The sequence below is a fragment of the Triticum dicoccoides genome, chromosome 3B (assembly GCF_002162155.2).
Source record: "Triticum dicoccoides isolate Atlit2015 ecotype Zavitan chromosome 3B, WEW_v2.0, whole genome shotgun sequence".
NCBI classification, from domain to species: domain Eukaryota; kingdom Viridiplantae; phylum Streptophyta; class Magnoliopsida; order Poales; family Poaceae; genus Triticum; species Triticum dicoccoides.
Window position 1 is genome coordinate 465,065,811 of NC_041385.1, and position 13,850 is coordinate 465,079,660.

At 39.7% G+C, this 13,850-nt stretch overlaps 2 protein-coding genes across 4 annotated transcripts in view; one reads left to right on the forward strand and one right to left on the reverse strand.

Annotated features, from left to right (window-relative positions):
• LOC119281400 (pentatricopeptide repeat-containing protein At4g02750-like) overlaps positions 1 to 1,637 on the forward strand; it is a 3,128-nt gene extending 1,491 nt beyond the window's left edge. Inside the window, exon 2 of the mRNA XM_037561916.1 lies at positions 246 to 1,637. Coding sequence (XP_037417813.1) covers positions 246 to 1,210 — 965 coding nt within the window. The 3' untranslated portion in view covers positions 1,211 to 1,637. The remainder of the gene's footprint in view (positions 1 to 245) is intronic.
• A 1,171-nt stretch (positions 1,638 to 2,808) lies between these two features.
• LOC119276540 (myosin-11-like) lies at positions 2,809 to 5,161 on the reverse strand. Of its 3 annotated transcripts, XM_037557624.1 has the most exons (4): positions 5,061 to 5,161; positions 4,706 to 4,816; positions 4,555 to 4,626; positions 2,809 to 4,355 (listed from the first exon to the last, which is right to left on the reverse strand). In XM_037557624.1, exons 3-4 carry the CDS (start codon positions 4,572 to 4,574, stop codon positions 3,041 to 3,043), a joined length of 1,335 nt encoding a protein of 444 aa, XP_037413521.1. In that variant the 5' UTR covers positions 4,575 to 4,626; positions 4,706 to 4,816; positions 5,061 to 5,161; the 3' UTR covers positions 2,809 to 3,040. The 3 variants fall into 3 exon arrangements, with proteins under 3 accessions (XP_037413521.1, XP_037413519.1, XP_037413520.1); XM_037557622.1 differs by having other exon boundaries at positions 4,555 to 4,816; XM_037557623.1 differs by lacking the exon at positions 5,061 to 5,161 and having other exon boundaries at positions 4,706 to 4,966.
• Positions 5,162 to 13,850: the final 8,689 nt, after the last annotated feature.

Consider the following 13,850-nt stretch of genomic DNA (forward strand, 5'->3'; position numbering starts at 1 on the left):
GGGGAGCTCCTCTGACATACGGCACCTGCCGTTGGACCACTGACAGGTGGGCCATGTTCCAGCCGGGCCCATGTGTCAGTGATGGAACGGCACCCTGCCGTACGGCAGGGGATCCTCGTCCGGGGGGGCGGGGGGTATAGCAATCATAATAAAAGAAAAAACTCTACCTAGGTCTTTTTCTTTCTTTTTAATGCTGCCACTGAACTCTCGAAAATCCTCACATTTCACTTTCCATATTTCTGCAGGTTATGTTCATAATGGATACGGAGAAGAAGCTTTGAAATTGCACATCATAATGCTCAGAGAAGGTACAAAACCAGATCATGCGACTCTTATTGCAACCCTGACAGCATGCTCTGCTCTTGCTTTGCTCAGACAAGGAAGATCAACACATGCTGTTGCCGTCAAAACAATGTTAGAATCTAGCACATCTTTTTGTAATGCTTTGATCACAATGTATAGCAAGTGTGGTGATGTCAGTGAGTCAGAGTTGGTCTTCATAAACCTTAAAAGCCAGGACATTGTTTCGTGGAACACAATGATCGCGGCATATGCACAACATGGCAAATATCAGAAAGCTATTTCTCTCTTCCATGAGATGGAAACACGTGGGCTAATACCGAACGATATTACCATCCTTAGTGTGCTATCAGCATGTGGGCATGTTGGCAGGGTGGATGACAGCTTGGAACTATTTGATCTTATGTCATTCAAATACGCGATATGTCCAGGAGCTGAACACTATGCTTGTATTATCGATATATTGGGACGAGCAGGACAGTTCGAGAAAGCTTGTAGTTACATAAAAGACATGCCATTTGAATCTGAGAAGAATGTTTGGGGTGCATTGTTGGGGGCTTCCAAGACTCATGGCAATGTGCAGTTGGGTGAACTTGCGGCGAAAATGCTTGTGCAGTCAGACTCAGGAAGTTCAGGGCCTTATGTGATGCTTTCAAATATATATGCTGCTGCTGGCATGTGGGGTGAAGTCAATCGAATAAGAGGTCAAATGAAGGAAAAAGGTGTGAAGAAACAACCTGGATACAGCTGGACTGAAATTGCTAATAGAGTTCATATGTTTGTGGGTGGTGATGCATCTCATCCAGAGATGAACAAGATCATATCTGAGCTGAGAAAAATCAGCTTTCATATGCAAATGATGGCCAATGAAACTCATACAATGGTAGAGATGTCCCAGGAATCTAGATAGGGCTTTTCATACTCTTCATGCACTTCATGCACACATGTCATTCGCAGCATCTGCTCAATCAGAGTATCTGTCTGTGAGTTCAAGGATCAAATTTACAGGCCACAGATTGTTTGTCTCAGGTACATGGATTCCCTGCATGGCTTTTAAATAGACGAGTCTAATGGATGTTAGTATCATGATAAACCTGGGTTTTTTTCCTTCAATAAAAGAAGCCCCCCTGCTGTTTATAAAGAAATCGAAACTAGAAAGTAGAAGAAACAGTCTTTAAAGGTAATTTCCATAATCATTTCTATTGATCATGGAAATAATTTTGTTCTGGGTGATAAAACAATCTTGATCCAGTTTTACCTAGGAATTTCTAGCTGCAACCTTGACTGAGATGAACACATGGTTGTCAGGTCAATTAATCCCAAGGAAAGTGCTGTAGTTTTTCTAGCGGACCAGTATTTGGTACTCAACAGAATCATATATGTATTTTAGACATTGGCTAGTGGGATATGCTTGCTGCAATGTTACTTTGATCTATATGAACAGAAGGGACTTTAGACCTCCGTGAAATTTACATCGTTAACAAAGGATTGATGTTCGTCCATGAGCTCTTTATTCCTCTTTTGTTCCCTTTGATGTCATTAATTGGAATTGTCATTGCCGCAAGCGCAAAATTCAATCCACAGAGGATGGTCGGCAGCAAGTTAAAATTATGCATACAGGAACAACCTTAGGGAACAGAGCAGTAGCTGCATATTGGTTTGCTTAAATGGAAGTCACTTGTATATTTTGGTAATCCGGATAAACTGACATTTTCCTTGTGACAACATTGGTCTAGCTGCTGCTGTTGCAAATCCTAGTTTAGTAGCTGCATGCTTTATTTTGCTTTGGATATATAGTGGAGAGATGGTTTTCTAGTTTTTTTATCTCGAGAGCTTATGATTGGGTATGCGGACTGGAATGCAGTTTTATTCGATTTTATATAAATAATGAACTCACAACACATTGACAAGGAGGTTTAGAACTGGGAAATTGGGTATTTATTTTACCTGGTTGTTAAACTATTTCTGTTTAGAGAACAATAGACAAACAACGATTAGGCAAGTTCAATTGCAAATATTCTTAAATTCATAAACAGGTTCTGCAGACTGTTATGACAAGACTAGGACTGCTAAATTGCACATTGCTAGGTTTCTGCATTAGTCTAAAACATAAGAGAATTTCCATATCAAGCTTTGTTATGTGGGGATAGACATACAAACCTACGGGAGGCACAAGAAGGCCACGATGGAAAGAGCCACGCCTGAAACTAAGGGGATAAGCATCCCTAGTTATCCTTGGCAGTTTAAATCTCTTAGAGATATTCCTTGATTCTCAAGTTTGTTATTTACTAAAATCTGTTAGTTCGGCCTAGCCTCCAAGTTGTAAGCTGGCTATGTAATGCACTAATGCCTAGCAATATCAATCAATAGATAACTAGAAAAATAGTCCCAGTTACCCAAGTTTCTCCCCTGCTCTTGTTGTGCGGCAGCCTTGTCTTGGCTACCTATCATCTACCATGTTCATAACAAGCTTTCAGATGTAGCAGATTGAAAGTTGGAGGCAGCATATGTCAAGCACCCCTAGAAACTATGTCGGGTTCATATTTTCACTACCTGTATGTTTTGCATATAGGTTACATTCTCTGTAATTTACATCTGTAAAACTGAATGGATAAAAGGGTTTCTCCGCACTTGGAACATCTCATTTTGTCAAGCATTACAACTAACAAGGGATTTGAAGAAACAAAATGGAATCTAGAGTGTATACTTGTATTTAGTCACTGCCTGGTGCCTGAGGATGCTAGATTACACTTTGAGTTTGAGGGTTTCTTTTCTTCATTATGTCACCAAATTTCCTAAGAATCGTCCTCTTTTGCTGCCTTGCAGGACTCCTGATATCCTTTGAACGAGGAGAGCTTTCAACATCAGAGTACATATTATCTGCTGCCACATATCTTCCTTTCCCGTCGCCTCCCTTGGCATCTATGGGTGATGCTTCTGCCGAGGTTTTGGCCGACTCTGAACTGAACATAGCATCAATCATGTCCTTCAATTCTTTAATGCTACTCTGTGCAGCAGCCTCACTTACCTTCAAGGACTCGTATTCTTGCACGATGCTCTTTAAGGTATTCTCTTTCTCAGACATGTCTTCTTGAAGCTGAGAATTCTCTACCCTGGCAATCTCCAAGGATTCTTTTGCTACATTGGCTTCATTAACCGCATGCTTCAGCATTTCCCTCAGCCTGGAATTCTCATCTCTGATCACTCTCTGTGATTCAAACAGTTTGTCATTCTCTTCTTTTGCTTTGTTCATCTCCCCCTCAAATATCTTGATGCAATCGATGAGTCCTCTCTCTTTCTCTTTTGAGGCTGCTGCCAACTCATCCGACTCAAAGTTCAGTCTGGCAGCCTCTTCGTGTGCCAACCGGAGCTTTTCTTCCATGATTTCCAGAGAGGCCTTTGAGTTCTCCAATTCAGTTGTTGCATTTTTCAACTGAGCTTGCACCATCGAGAGCTCCATTTTTGCCTCTCTAGCTGCCGTGGTTTGTTCCGTCAAGGCTATCGCCAAGTCATCCATGGCTTTCTTGCACTTCTCCTCAGCTTCGACAGCCAACTTGAGGTCACGCTGTAATGAGAATGTCTCCACCTCAGCAGGATCGGCAAAGGAGAAGGACATTACACCCCTTCTTCTGAAATTCCTGGCTGGCTGTCTAGTTGGATTAGAGGACAGTGCAACCAAGGTCTTGTTGTTGTCTTGAAGTGAATCTATCTCAAGCTTGGCCTCCTCCAGAGATACCTTGGTTTGTTCAAGCTGCTTTGTTTGGGCCTCCAGCGACACTAGCATGTTCTTCTCTGAATCCCTTGCTGCCTCCAGCTCAACTTCCAACTGCTCTAATCTGCGTGCAAGGTCCAACTGATCATCTCCGCTACTCCCTTTTAGCTTCTTCTTCTTACTGCTTTTCTTCTTGAGCTCCTCTATCTCATCCAGTGCACGTACCTTCTCCTCTTTCTCCCTTACCAGCTCCTCCTGCAACTTGTTCAACTGCTCGTGCATATCTGATTCCTCAGTGAAGCGCGGCGTGGAAACTTGGTTCCCACTGGAAGACGACTTGACGCTGTGAACATAAAACAAAGCCCCTGGGTTCATCGATTGTTGACAGTAATCGAAACAAAGAAATAACAACCCAAGAAATTCGACAGAAACCTAAATTTCATGGAACCGCAACCATGATTCATGTTGGCCAACAGATAACAAATGATTCGATGATTCAATGATTCGGATAAGAAAACTCGGGAGGAAACTAAATACTATACCTGGACTTGAAGGAGAACATCTTCTCGGGTCAGGAACGGTGCTGGCAGCCCAGGATCAAGCAATTATGCCACCTGGGTTACTCCTATGAGAATCAGATCACATGCATAGGCGGGAATCAGGTACTGCCCCGAGAAGTCGGTTTGTGCATACCGGAGCGGAGAGAGACTATGGTGGCTGTCTCTCGAAGCAAAGAGACTTTTCTTTATGGCGAAACTTCAAAACAGGGGAGAGAAGCAGAGATCCAACACCGCGTCTTCTGCGCTGTTAAAAAAGGGGAAAAGATGAATCAGAGACTTGTTGAAACGGTCGAACTCCAAGAGCCGCGTTGAAGGTGAAGGGAAGCACGTCCAGAGGCGGTCAGCCAAAGGCACAATACAATTCGCTATTCTAAACAAAAGCGGTGCGATTTTGTTTCCTAACAGATGAGATATACCTATTCTTTTGCCTTGCATTTCTTTATTATTTCTCGATATAAAATGTACCAGTTGAACCGTGCTTCGCTGACCTGAGCGTTGGTGGCCTCAGCTGGGCCAGCAGTCCGTCAGACGAAGGCACACCACTCGTCGGCTTCGTTCAGCATTGTGTGGTTGAATTGTTGTGGGGAAGAATTTATAAACGACGACTTGGCCTGCCCTTTCCCCTTCTAATCAGTACTTTACGAATTTAGAATTTAATAATCGAATTATTTATCGTTGCGTGCACGTATTGACCATTAGAATATTGGACTGGTTTGGTGGCATCCTTTTGGAAAGGGAATGCTGGATTAATGTGCATTTCATACATAACATAATTGGTGCTACAGCATTTTGGTTATCCTGCTCCTCCAGCTAACTCTTTGCCAAAAATGCTGGAGCATTTCCTAGTTGTGGATGAACAAAGCCATTAATGTCCTTCTTTTTTTTTAAAGATAATGTCCTTCTTTTTGGGAAACGAATTGCGGCATGCAGACCCGGATGGGCTGGAGCAAGCCGAACATATGCTGGAGGTGAAGAAACGTCCAAGCCGTGGACAATTAAATACACCCACGGTAACTAAATATAAGATGTTTTTGTAGTTTAAATTGGACTGCAAAAATGAGCATGGCGTTTGGGATCTCGGCCTCCATGGAGGCCGATTTTTTGAAAAATTCAAAAAATTTCAGTAACAAAAAAAATCTGATTTTTTTTCGTAAAAGTAAAAAAGGATGTGAGGTGTATGTGTGTAAAATTTTAGGTTAAAATGCGACCCGTACAAAAAGAAAAGTTCTTGGTCTGAAAGGATGAATATTATCATGTGTTAAAAAGCCTCAGATTTGTTTTTCCTTCACAACCCTCATTTCAATGTATTTTATCCTGAAAATTTACACACTTGTGCATTATGCCTTCATCTATAACTGTTTTTTTTTCAATTTCTTGAAATGTAAAACAGTGATTTTTCATGAATTTTGCATTTGATGGCCTCCATAGAGGTCGGCCTCCAAAAGCAATTTCTCTGCAAAAATGTCTTATATTTAGTTACGAAGGTAGTAATAATTGATTTCTAGTCAAAGATCGTAGAAAAAAAGAATTCACAGTTAAAACGGGCCTTAGTACTACCTCATTGTTTGTTAGGACCCGCATCCTAAGGGCAAGGATGATACTAAGTAGTGCCAACTCTAGGCTATGTCAATCTAATAGTCTACTCATATACTTTGTTAGCTATGGAAATATATTGTAGTACTCCCTTCGTCTCATAATATAAGAGCATTTTTTACACTAGTGTAGTGTCAAAAACGTTCTTATATTATACTACTCCCTCCGTTCCTAAATATTTGTCTTTCTAGAGATTTCAAATGGACTACCACATACGGATGTATATAGACATATCTTAGAGTGTAGATTCACTCATTTTGCTTTGTATGTAGTCACTTGTTGAAATCTCTAAAAAGACAAAAATTTAGGAACGGAGAGAGTAGGAGGGAGGGAGTACATCATAAATATCTGGCCCATCTCATTATCTCACGAGTTCCTAAGACCCTGTGTTGTAGCTGACTATAAACATATAGTTCACTTGCCTTCTCTCTCCTCCCCTCATTTCTCCAGCTCAGCACAAATAGTTATATAGTTTGCGCACGGTCGAATATCCATTTCGAGTCCAGGCTCACCTGCATCCGGTCAAGGAAAAAAAATTCAATTTTTTGCATGGTAGATAATTTGGTGCATGAGGTGCTTTCAAATTTTCAGATCATTTAGATATATGAGTAGCTCTCAACAAAAAAGACAAATTGGGTCAAAACAATACATGAACAATAAACTTTTTTATAGACCTTGAATTTGTCTTTTTTGCCGAGAGCTACTCAGGTGTCCAAATGATTTGAAATTTGGAGCGCACCTCACACACAAAATTTTCTACCATACAAAAAATGGATTTTTAAAAAAAAATTCTAGTACTTTTATTTGATTTTTTTTTGCATCGGGTGCAGATAAGCATGGGCACCGAACCGCTGCTCCTGCTCACGGTCACCTTATTATACTTCTCCAAGGGTATTTCCCTCTTTCCTAGAAAAGATGGTGGACTTTGGTACGTCTTAGACACAAAGTTGTCAGAATCGAGATTCGGAATTGGATCAAAGCTCCGTTGATAGGATCGTGAATCGTAGAATTATAAATACCAGGATCGTAGAAATTTAGATTCTATGAGCAAAATCATAGAATCGGAGGGGCTAGTTTGGATCGTAAGGTCGTAAGATTCTAAGACTTGAGTCGCGATTCTGATAAATTTGCTTAGACATATTTATAACTTTTGTTTGTTACATGCTATAATTAATCATTATTACATAAATTTTGCACCTATTTTTTGGATTAACCTATTAATTTAGTGGCCGGTGTCAGCTCCTATTTTTTGTTGTTTCTGGACTTCTAAGGAAAACAATTTTTTGGAGACCAAAAAAATCGAGAACAAATACGACGAAGATTTTCAAGTCTAGAAGGGTCCAGGAAGCATCGGGAGGCTAAAAGGCATTGCCCGTGGGCCTCACTCGCTCCTAGCTCTCGGCCAGGGGCACGAGCCAGGTTTGCATGGGTCCCACTAGCATCCTATTCACAACCTCTTTCTTTTGCTGGCTTTATATAGTCCTGAGACCCTTTATCATATTTATTGAGGATATTTTCCGACGTCGCACCAGTATGTTTTGCGGGGATCCAGTCTGGAGGTCTTTCTCATCACGATCCAATCTGGCGGCCTTTTTTGATACTCTATTGGAGGCGGAATTCATCACGGCGACCATCTACATCAACCTTACTACCATCATACCCATGTGTGAGTAGTCTTCTTTAGACTATGGGTCAATAATAATACATAGATGACAATCTCTCCCTTATTCTTCAATAAAATGATCACATGAGCTGCCCTACATGATTGTGATTCATTTGATGTAATCTTCTATGATGTGTTTGTTGCGGTGTAATGAAATTCATTTATGATCACATTGACACATGTTTTATTCGTGGATTCATATGTGTTCTTTGCCACATAATTTATAGACATGTATGCTCTTCAATCTATTATTCTTGCACTGAGCATGTTTAGATGAATGATCTCTGAGAGGAAGCTGTGTATGTAAGTTGATTTCAATCTTGCAAGTAATCTACTGCAATGATAGAAAGTGGAAAAAGTTTGTATTGTATTGTTGCCACTAAGTATAAAAAGATAGTTGTGTAGTTCTCCCTTAAACGCGGGATAAAGACAATATAGCATCTACACATGGCATCATGCTTAATGCAATACATCATTTTACTTATATTTTGAGATGTATGTTTAATAGTGGTCTTGAGATGGAGTATTAGCTGGGTTTTTTTCATTGGAGGTGATATGGGGAACAATTATGTGCTGCTTATTGCGAGCCAAACAGCTGCTTCCCCAAATGGTGTTTGTGGTGTGCCGACCCAGTAGGACTTGGCTTGTCATGTTGACGTCACTCGAATGTCTTTCCCCCCTCTTCTTTACTTACTTATATTTCAAATGCATATATTTCAGAAAGTTAAATTTACATAAGAAATTTAAAAACATGTATTTGAAAAGATGTTTACATACTATAAAACTTTGTTAACACAGTTTAGAAAAATAATGATAACTTAAAAAATTGTTCCTCACAAAGAAATGTTCCCGTGTTTCAAAAAATTATATACGTGAAATTCTTAAAACTGTATATACAAAGTAAAAAATATTAGCATAATGTAAACAAACTGTACCATTAAAAAATGTACGTGACATTTTATGGAAATATTCCCACATTTGAAATCAAATGTTCGTGAGATTTAAAAAATGTTATATACAATGTAAAAAAACTGTTCGCATAGGTTAAAAAATGATTATTCACATTAAGAAAATGTATGTGATATCTTAGATAAATAATCACGTTTTCCCCAAAACGCCCATGAAATTTACAAAATGGTTTATGCAATGTAAAAGAAATACTTGCGTAGTTTAAAAATATATTTATTGCCATTAAAAATGTACAACATGTGCTTAAAAAAGGTTACCATGTATTCTAAAAAATGTTCAAAACATGTATTATAAAAAATGTACATTAAGTATTTGAAAAATGTCCAAGGTATATTTCAAAAATGTTACCGTGTATTCAAAAAAATGTTCAAAACATGTATTACTAAAAATGTAGTACATCAATTATTTGAAAAATGTCCAACGTGTATCAGAAAAAACTTCGTGTGTCCTCTAAAAATATACATTGTGCACTAATTAAAGTAGACATGTTTGAAAAAAAGAAACCAAGAAAGCGAATAAAATAAAAAGGAAGTATTATAAAAAAGAAAGAAAACCCAAAACATACAAATTAGAAAACAAAGAAAACCGAATTAAAATGAAGATAAAAAAAGAAAACCACAAAACGAAAGGAGGGTGATATGTATCCTCTGTAGCGCCGGGGGTGGGGGTAAATCCATTTTATAGTGACATGCCGACACGGATTGATCGGCCCAATAGCGGGTTTTCTCAGTTGTGCAATCGTTCGTTGGATCGAACGCTGTTGTGTTTGTTTGGTTTTCTTCGTTTTCTTTGTTTTTCTTCAGATTTTTTATTCCATCACCAGTTGTTTATGGTTTTTTTCTTTCTTTCTTATACTTCGGTTTCTTTTGTTTTTCCATAGGTTTTCATAATTTTTATTTCATTTTGTTTGTTATACTTGTTTTCTTTTTTTTACACGTTTTTTTAAAAAAAAATTATTTTTCTTTTTGTCTATTTATTGTTTTTTTCGCTTTCGTTTTTGTTCCTTTCTTGGTTTTTATTGGTTTTCTTAGTTTTTTTGCTCCTTTCGTTTTTTGTCTTTCAACACATGTCTATATTTGTCTTATGCATTAATATTTTCCGTGGATGTGAAGAACATTTTCTAATACTCCCTTCGTAAACTAATATAAGAGCGTTTAGATTACTAAAATAGTGATCTAAATGCTCTTATATTAGTTTACAGAGGGAGTACATGTTTAGCATTGTCCAAATACATTATTTTTCAAATATATGTACTGATGTCTATTATTTTCATGCACATTCTACATTTTTGGTATATGTCCAAAACAAAACTTTTAAATATATTGCTAACTTTTTTTTAAAATATGTGTTTTGATGTCTACAGTTTTCATACACATTGTACATTTTTGGTATACATCTAAACCTTTTTATACAAGTTTAATATTATCCATCTACATGATTAACATCTTTTTTCAAATATATATTTTGATGTCAACTTTTTTGTTGGCATCATACATTGTTTATACATCTGAAACATACTTATACATGTTTAACATATTTTTAAATTACATGAACATTTTTTCACATTGCATAAACATTTGTAAAATTCCATGTACATTTATTTGAAACCCAGGATTTTTTTTACTGTCGCAAACATTTTTTTAAATCTATCATTATTTTTTAAGTTTTGGTAAGAAAAATATAACGCCGTGTCAACATTTTTCAACTGATCAATTTTAAAATTTTGAACTAAATATTGAAATTAAAGAACAACAAATGACCGTAGCGACCGAACAAATGGATCGAAGGACTAAATGGACCGGCACACTACTAGCTCTCTTCATGCAATCACACCACCTACAACTTGCTTTAAGCGAGCTATAGAGGCACCGTCTATAGGGATCCCTTGATGGGCGGATTGTTCACATGGATCGATAAATGGGCAGGCGCTAGCGCACAACAAGCAGCTGTCGATCGCTTCGCTTAAAAAAAGTTCTCGATCGCTTTGCATACACGCGCAAGGAGCAACTAAGGGTTACCTCGCTCCCCCTAAAAATAGCTAAGGGTTACCCCTTGTGGGGCTCCCGTAGGATTACTTCTTTTTTACCCTATGAGCACGCCAAATGATGGGCCCAGCAACCGTCATGTGTTGCTTGCAGGGTGCTCCCTCTGAATTTTGATTTTTTTTCTATACACATTGTGGGTTTTAGATGTTTTTTTTTGGTTTCTTCGACTTCTCTTTTTTTGTCCGGTTTTCCCTATTTTGATGGATTTTTTTTGAAACAACGATTTTCCACAAGAGGCACACCATGTGTTCTCTGAGAAGCACAACTGTGCTTCCCAAAAAGGGGAAAATATAGCATGTGCTTCCACGAGAAGCATAATAGATTTGGTTTCGTGAGCACATGCTTCCGCGAGAAGCATATCATGTGCTTTCGTCAGAAGTACAACTATGGTTCTCGAAAAGGAAAAAACACAATTGTGCTTCCGTGAAAAAGGGAAAAAGCATAGCCACGTGCAGTGAAAACTGCAACTATGCTTCCGGGCTCTGGTTTTTCTTCCATTTCTTATTCATTTTAGGTTGAAGTTTTTCCTTCTTTTATTTTTTAGAGTTTTTTTTGCGTGAAAAAAAGTTTGTCGAAACCTATTAAAATGGGATCAAGTTTTGAAGATCTCAATGTGAGAAATCCAAAAAATGGTTTGGTATTTGGATGCACGGTTCTGAAAATAAAACATTTTAAATAAATGAATCTAAAAATTACCAGGTTGCGACAAGTGGCGCACATACAGTGCGTCATTTGTCAGCCCTTGAGAAGGTGAGATTTATTTTTGCAAGGGGTAACTATTAACTAATGATTTCGGTGCTTCACTCGTTGGTCTAAAAAAAAGGTGCTTCGCTCGTGTACATCGCTCACACATAGACTCTCTCATGTACGTTCTTTTACATTCTATTTCCCACTTTATATATTCCAAAATTTCTACACATATATAGTGAAAAAGGTTTGCGAATTTCAAATAACATCCATGAAGTTAAAACAAAAAAAGATTCATAAACTAAAAAAAATCATGAACTGAAAAACAGTTTGCAGATTCAAAAAATGTTCATCGATTCAAAAAGTTTGTGTTAAAAATTCGGTTTTTATCAAAATAATGAACAAATTTTCAAATTTAGTACATTTATTGGAAAACGCTAACAGTTTTTGATATCCCGCATAATTTTTGAAAAATCTGGAAATTTTTTGAACTTCAATATTGTTTTCAATTCATGAGCATCTTTTGAATTAACGATATTCTTTAAAAAAATTATTTATTCTGAAAATCATCAATATTTTTTGAATTCACAAATATATTTTTAAAGAAAACATTTTTTCAAATTGTGATATTTTTTGATTTTTCCAATATTTTTTAAAAGCATGAACAATTTTGTAAAGCCACATTTTTAAATGATTTTTAACTTTTCTTTTTACTTTTTAAAAAAGAAGAAAGCAAAAGGAAAAGAACCAATAAAAAAGCAAAAAAACTAATATGGAAAAGCAAAAAAAATAGGCGCGAAAGCTTCCTCGAACCGATCATAAGCATACAGAGCAATCCTGAAACCGTTGTAAGGGAAAACACTCGGTAACGCTTCGGTCAGCCCGCTAGCGAGGGTGCTTTTGGATACAACGCGCTTAGCGTTGGTAGCGGGCGATACATATCAGTTGCGGCTTTCCATAGTGAACATGTTTGTTTGATCATATCACCCAATTTGAGGGAATGAAATGGACTAGGAGAGCTGAGTTCGCTGGATATTCAGATCCAAACAAAAACTAAGTTCCTATACAAAGAAAAAACACGCACCCGTGTACCACCTTCACAGCTTCCCGCGATAGTTGGAACCCGAGATCTAGCCATCCAATCACAAGCATGGCCTAACCCCCGTATCCATATCTGAGGTGACACAGGGGAACCCTAGCTTCCCATGCCGTTGCCCCCCCTCCCCCCCCTCCGAGAGACACTATCGGGGCCTCTATTGGACGCTCCTCCCCCTTTTCCCCTGGCGGTGCCGCGAGACTTTCCAACGACGATCTTGGGGGCGGTGGTAGGGGGTCGAGCTCTATTCGGTGGTGCCGCCTCGATGGCAACATCGGTTGGGGGCTCTTCTCCCACCGTGTGATCTGGATCAGGGGGGGCTTGCAGGGCCCGGTAGGTGGTTGCAAGCAGGCGTGGTGGCGTCGTGCCTCGGCAGCAGCTGAGCATCGTGGTTTAGTGTGCTCGGTGTGGTGGTGCTAGTTGCGCCGATGTCAATGATGTTTCGGCTACGGACGGTGAGGTGTTGTTGCGGCGACGGTGTGAACTTACACGGACGGTTGCCCTAGTCTGGGTGGGCTAGGATGGAGGTGCACAACAATACGAATGAAAGTCATGCTCGTCTTCGGTCGGTAGCGACAGCAACGACACCCGTGGTTGTCGTTTCCCCTCTTTGGAGGCGTTGTCGAGGCGTGTTGGCATCTCCCTCTCTCTCACTTGGGTTGTTATATCTGGGTGAAAGCCAGGTTCAGTCTCGGATCAACGATGGCGGCGTTCTTGATGTGTTTCCTCTGTTGGGAGCATCATGTTTGTGTACATGGATTAAAGGTTCCATGTGTTTTCGTTCCTCTGGTGCTTGCCATCTACCGACTCCTTTAGGCCTGCAACAGTGATTGGTGTGAAGTTCTGTCGAAGTGGTTATTCCTTGAGGGTGACCAAAGTTGATCGAGACGTGCCTGTGATGTTTTTGTTCAGAGCAGGCCTTTTGTTTTGTGGTTACAATGTGTCGATTGACTAAACCATGGTTTCAGTCTTCATCCAGCCCTCGCGTCGCTCCCTCCCTGGGGCGACACGAGCGGCGGCTCAGCCCCGTCCACCGCGCGCCCTCCTTCCACTCACTCCCCTCGCCGTCGCCGGTGGGCTCCGCCGGGCGAAGCCCGCGCGGATCCGGCGGCGGCGGGGCCTCTTCTCCCCATCGTTTCCTGGGCGCTCGCGAGGGGGAGCTCGCGGCGGCGGGCGGCGGATGGCGGCCGGCGCGCGGAGCTCCGCGTAGGCTGCGGGCGGAGGG

Bases quoted from the DNA above. Each gene is read 5' to 3' on its own strand.
- LOC119276540 (XM_037557624.1), bottom strand. From the start codon at position 4,574: ATGTTCTCCTTCAAGTCCAG. The intron at 4,356-4,554 runs GTATAGTATTTA...TTATGTTCACAG, and splicing joins ATGTTCTCCTTCAAGTCCAG to CGTCAAGTCGTCTTCCAGTG.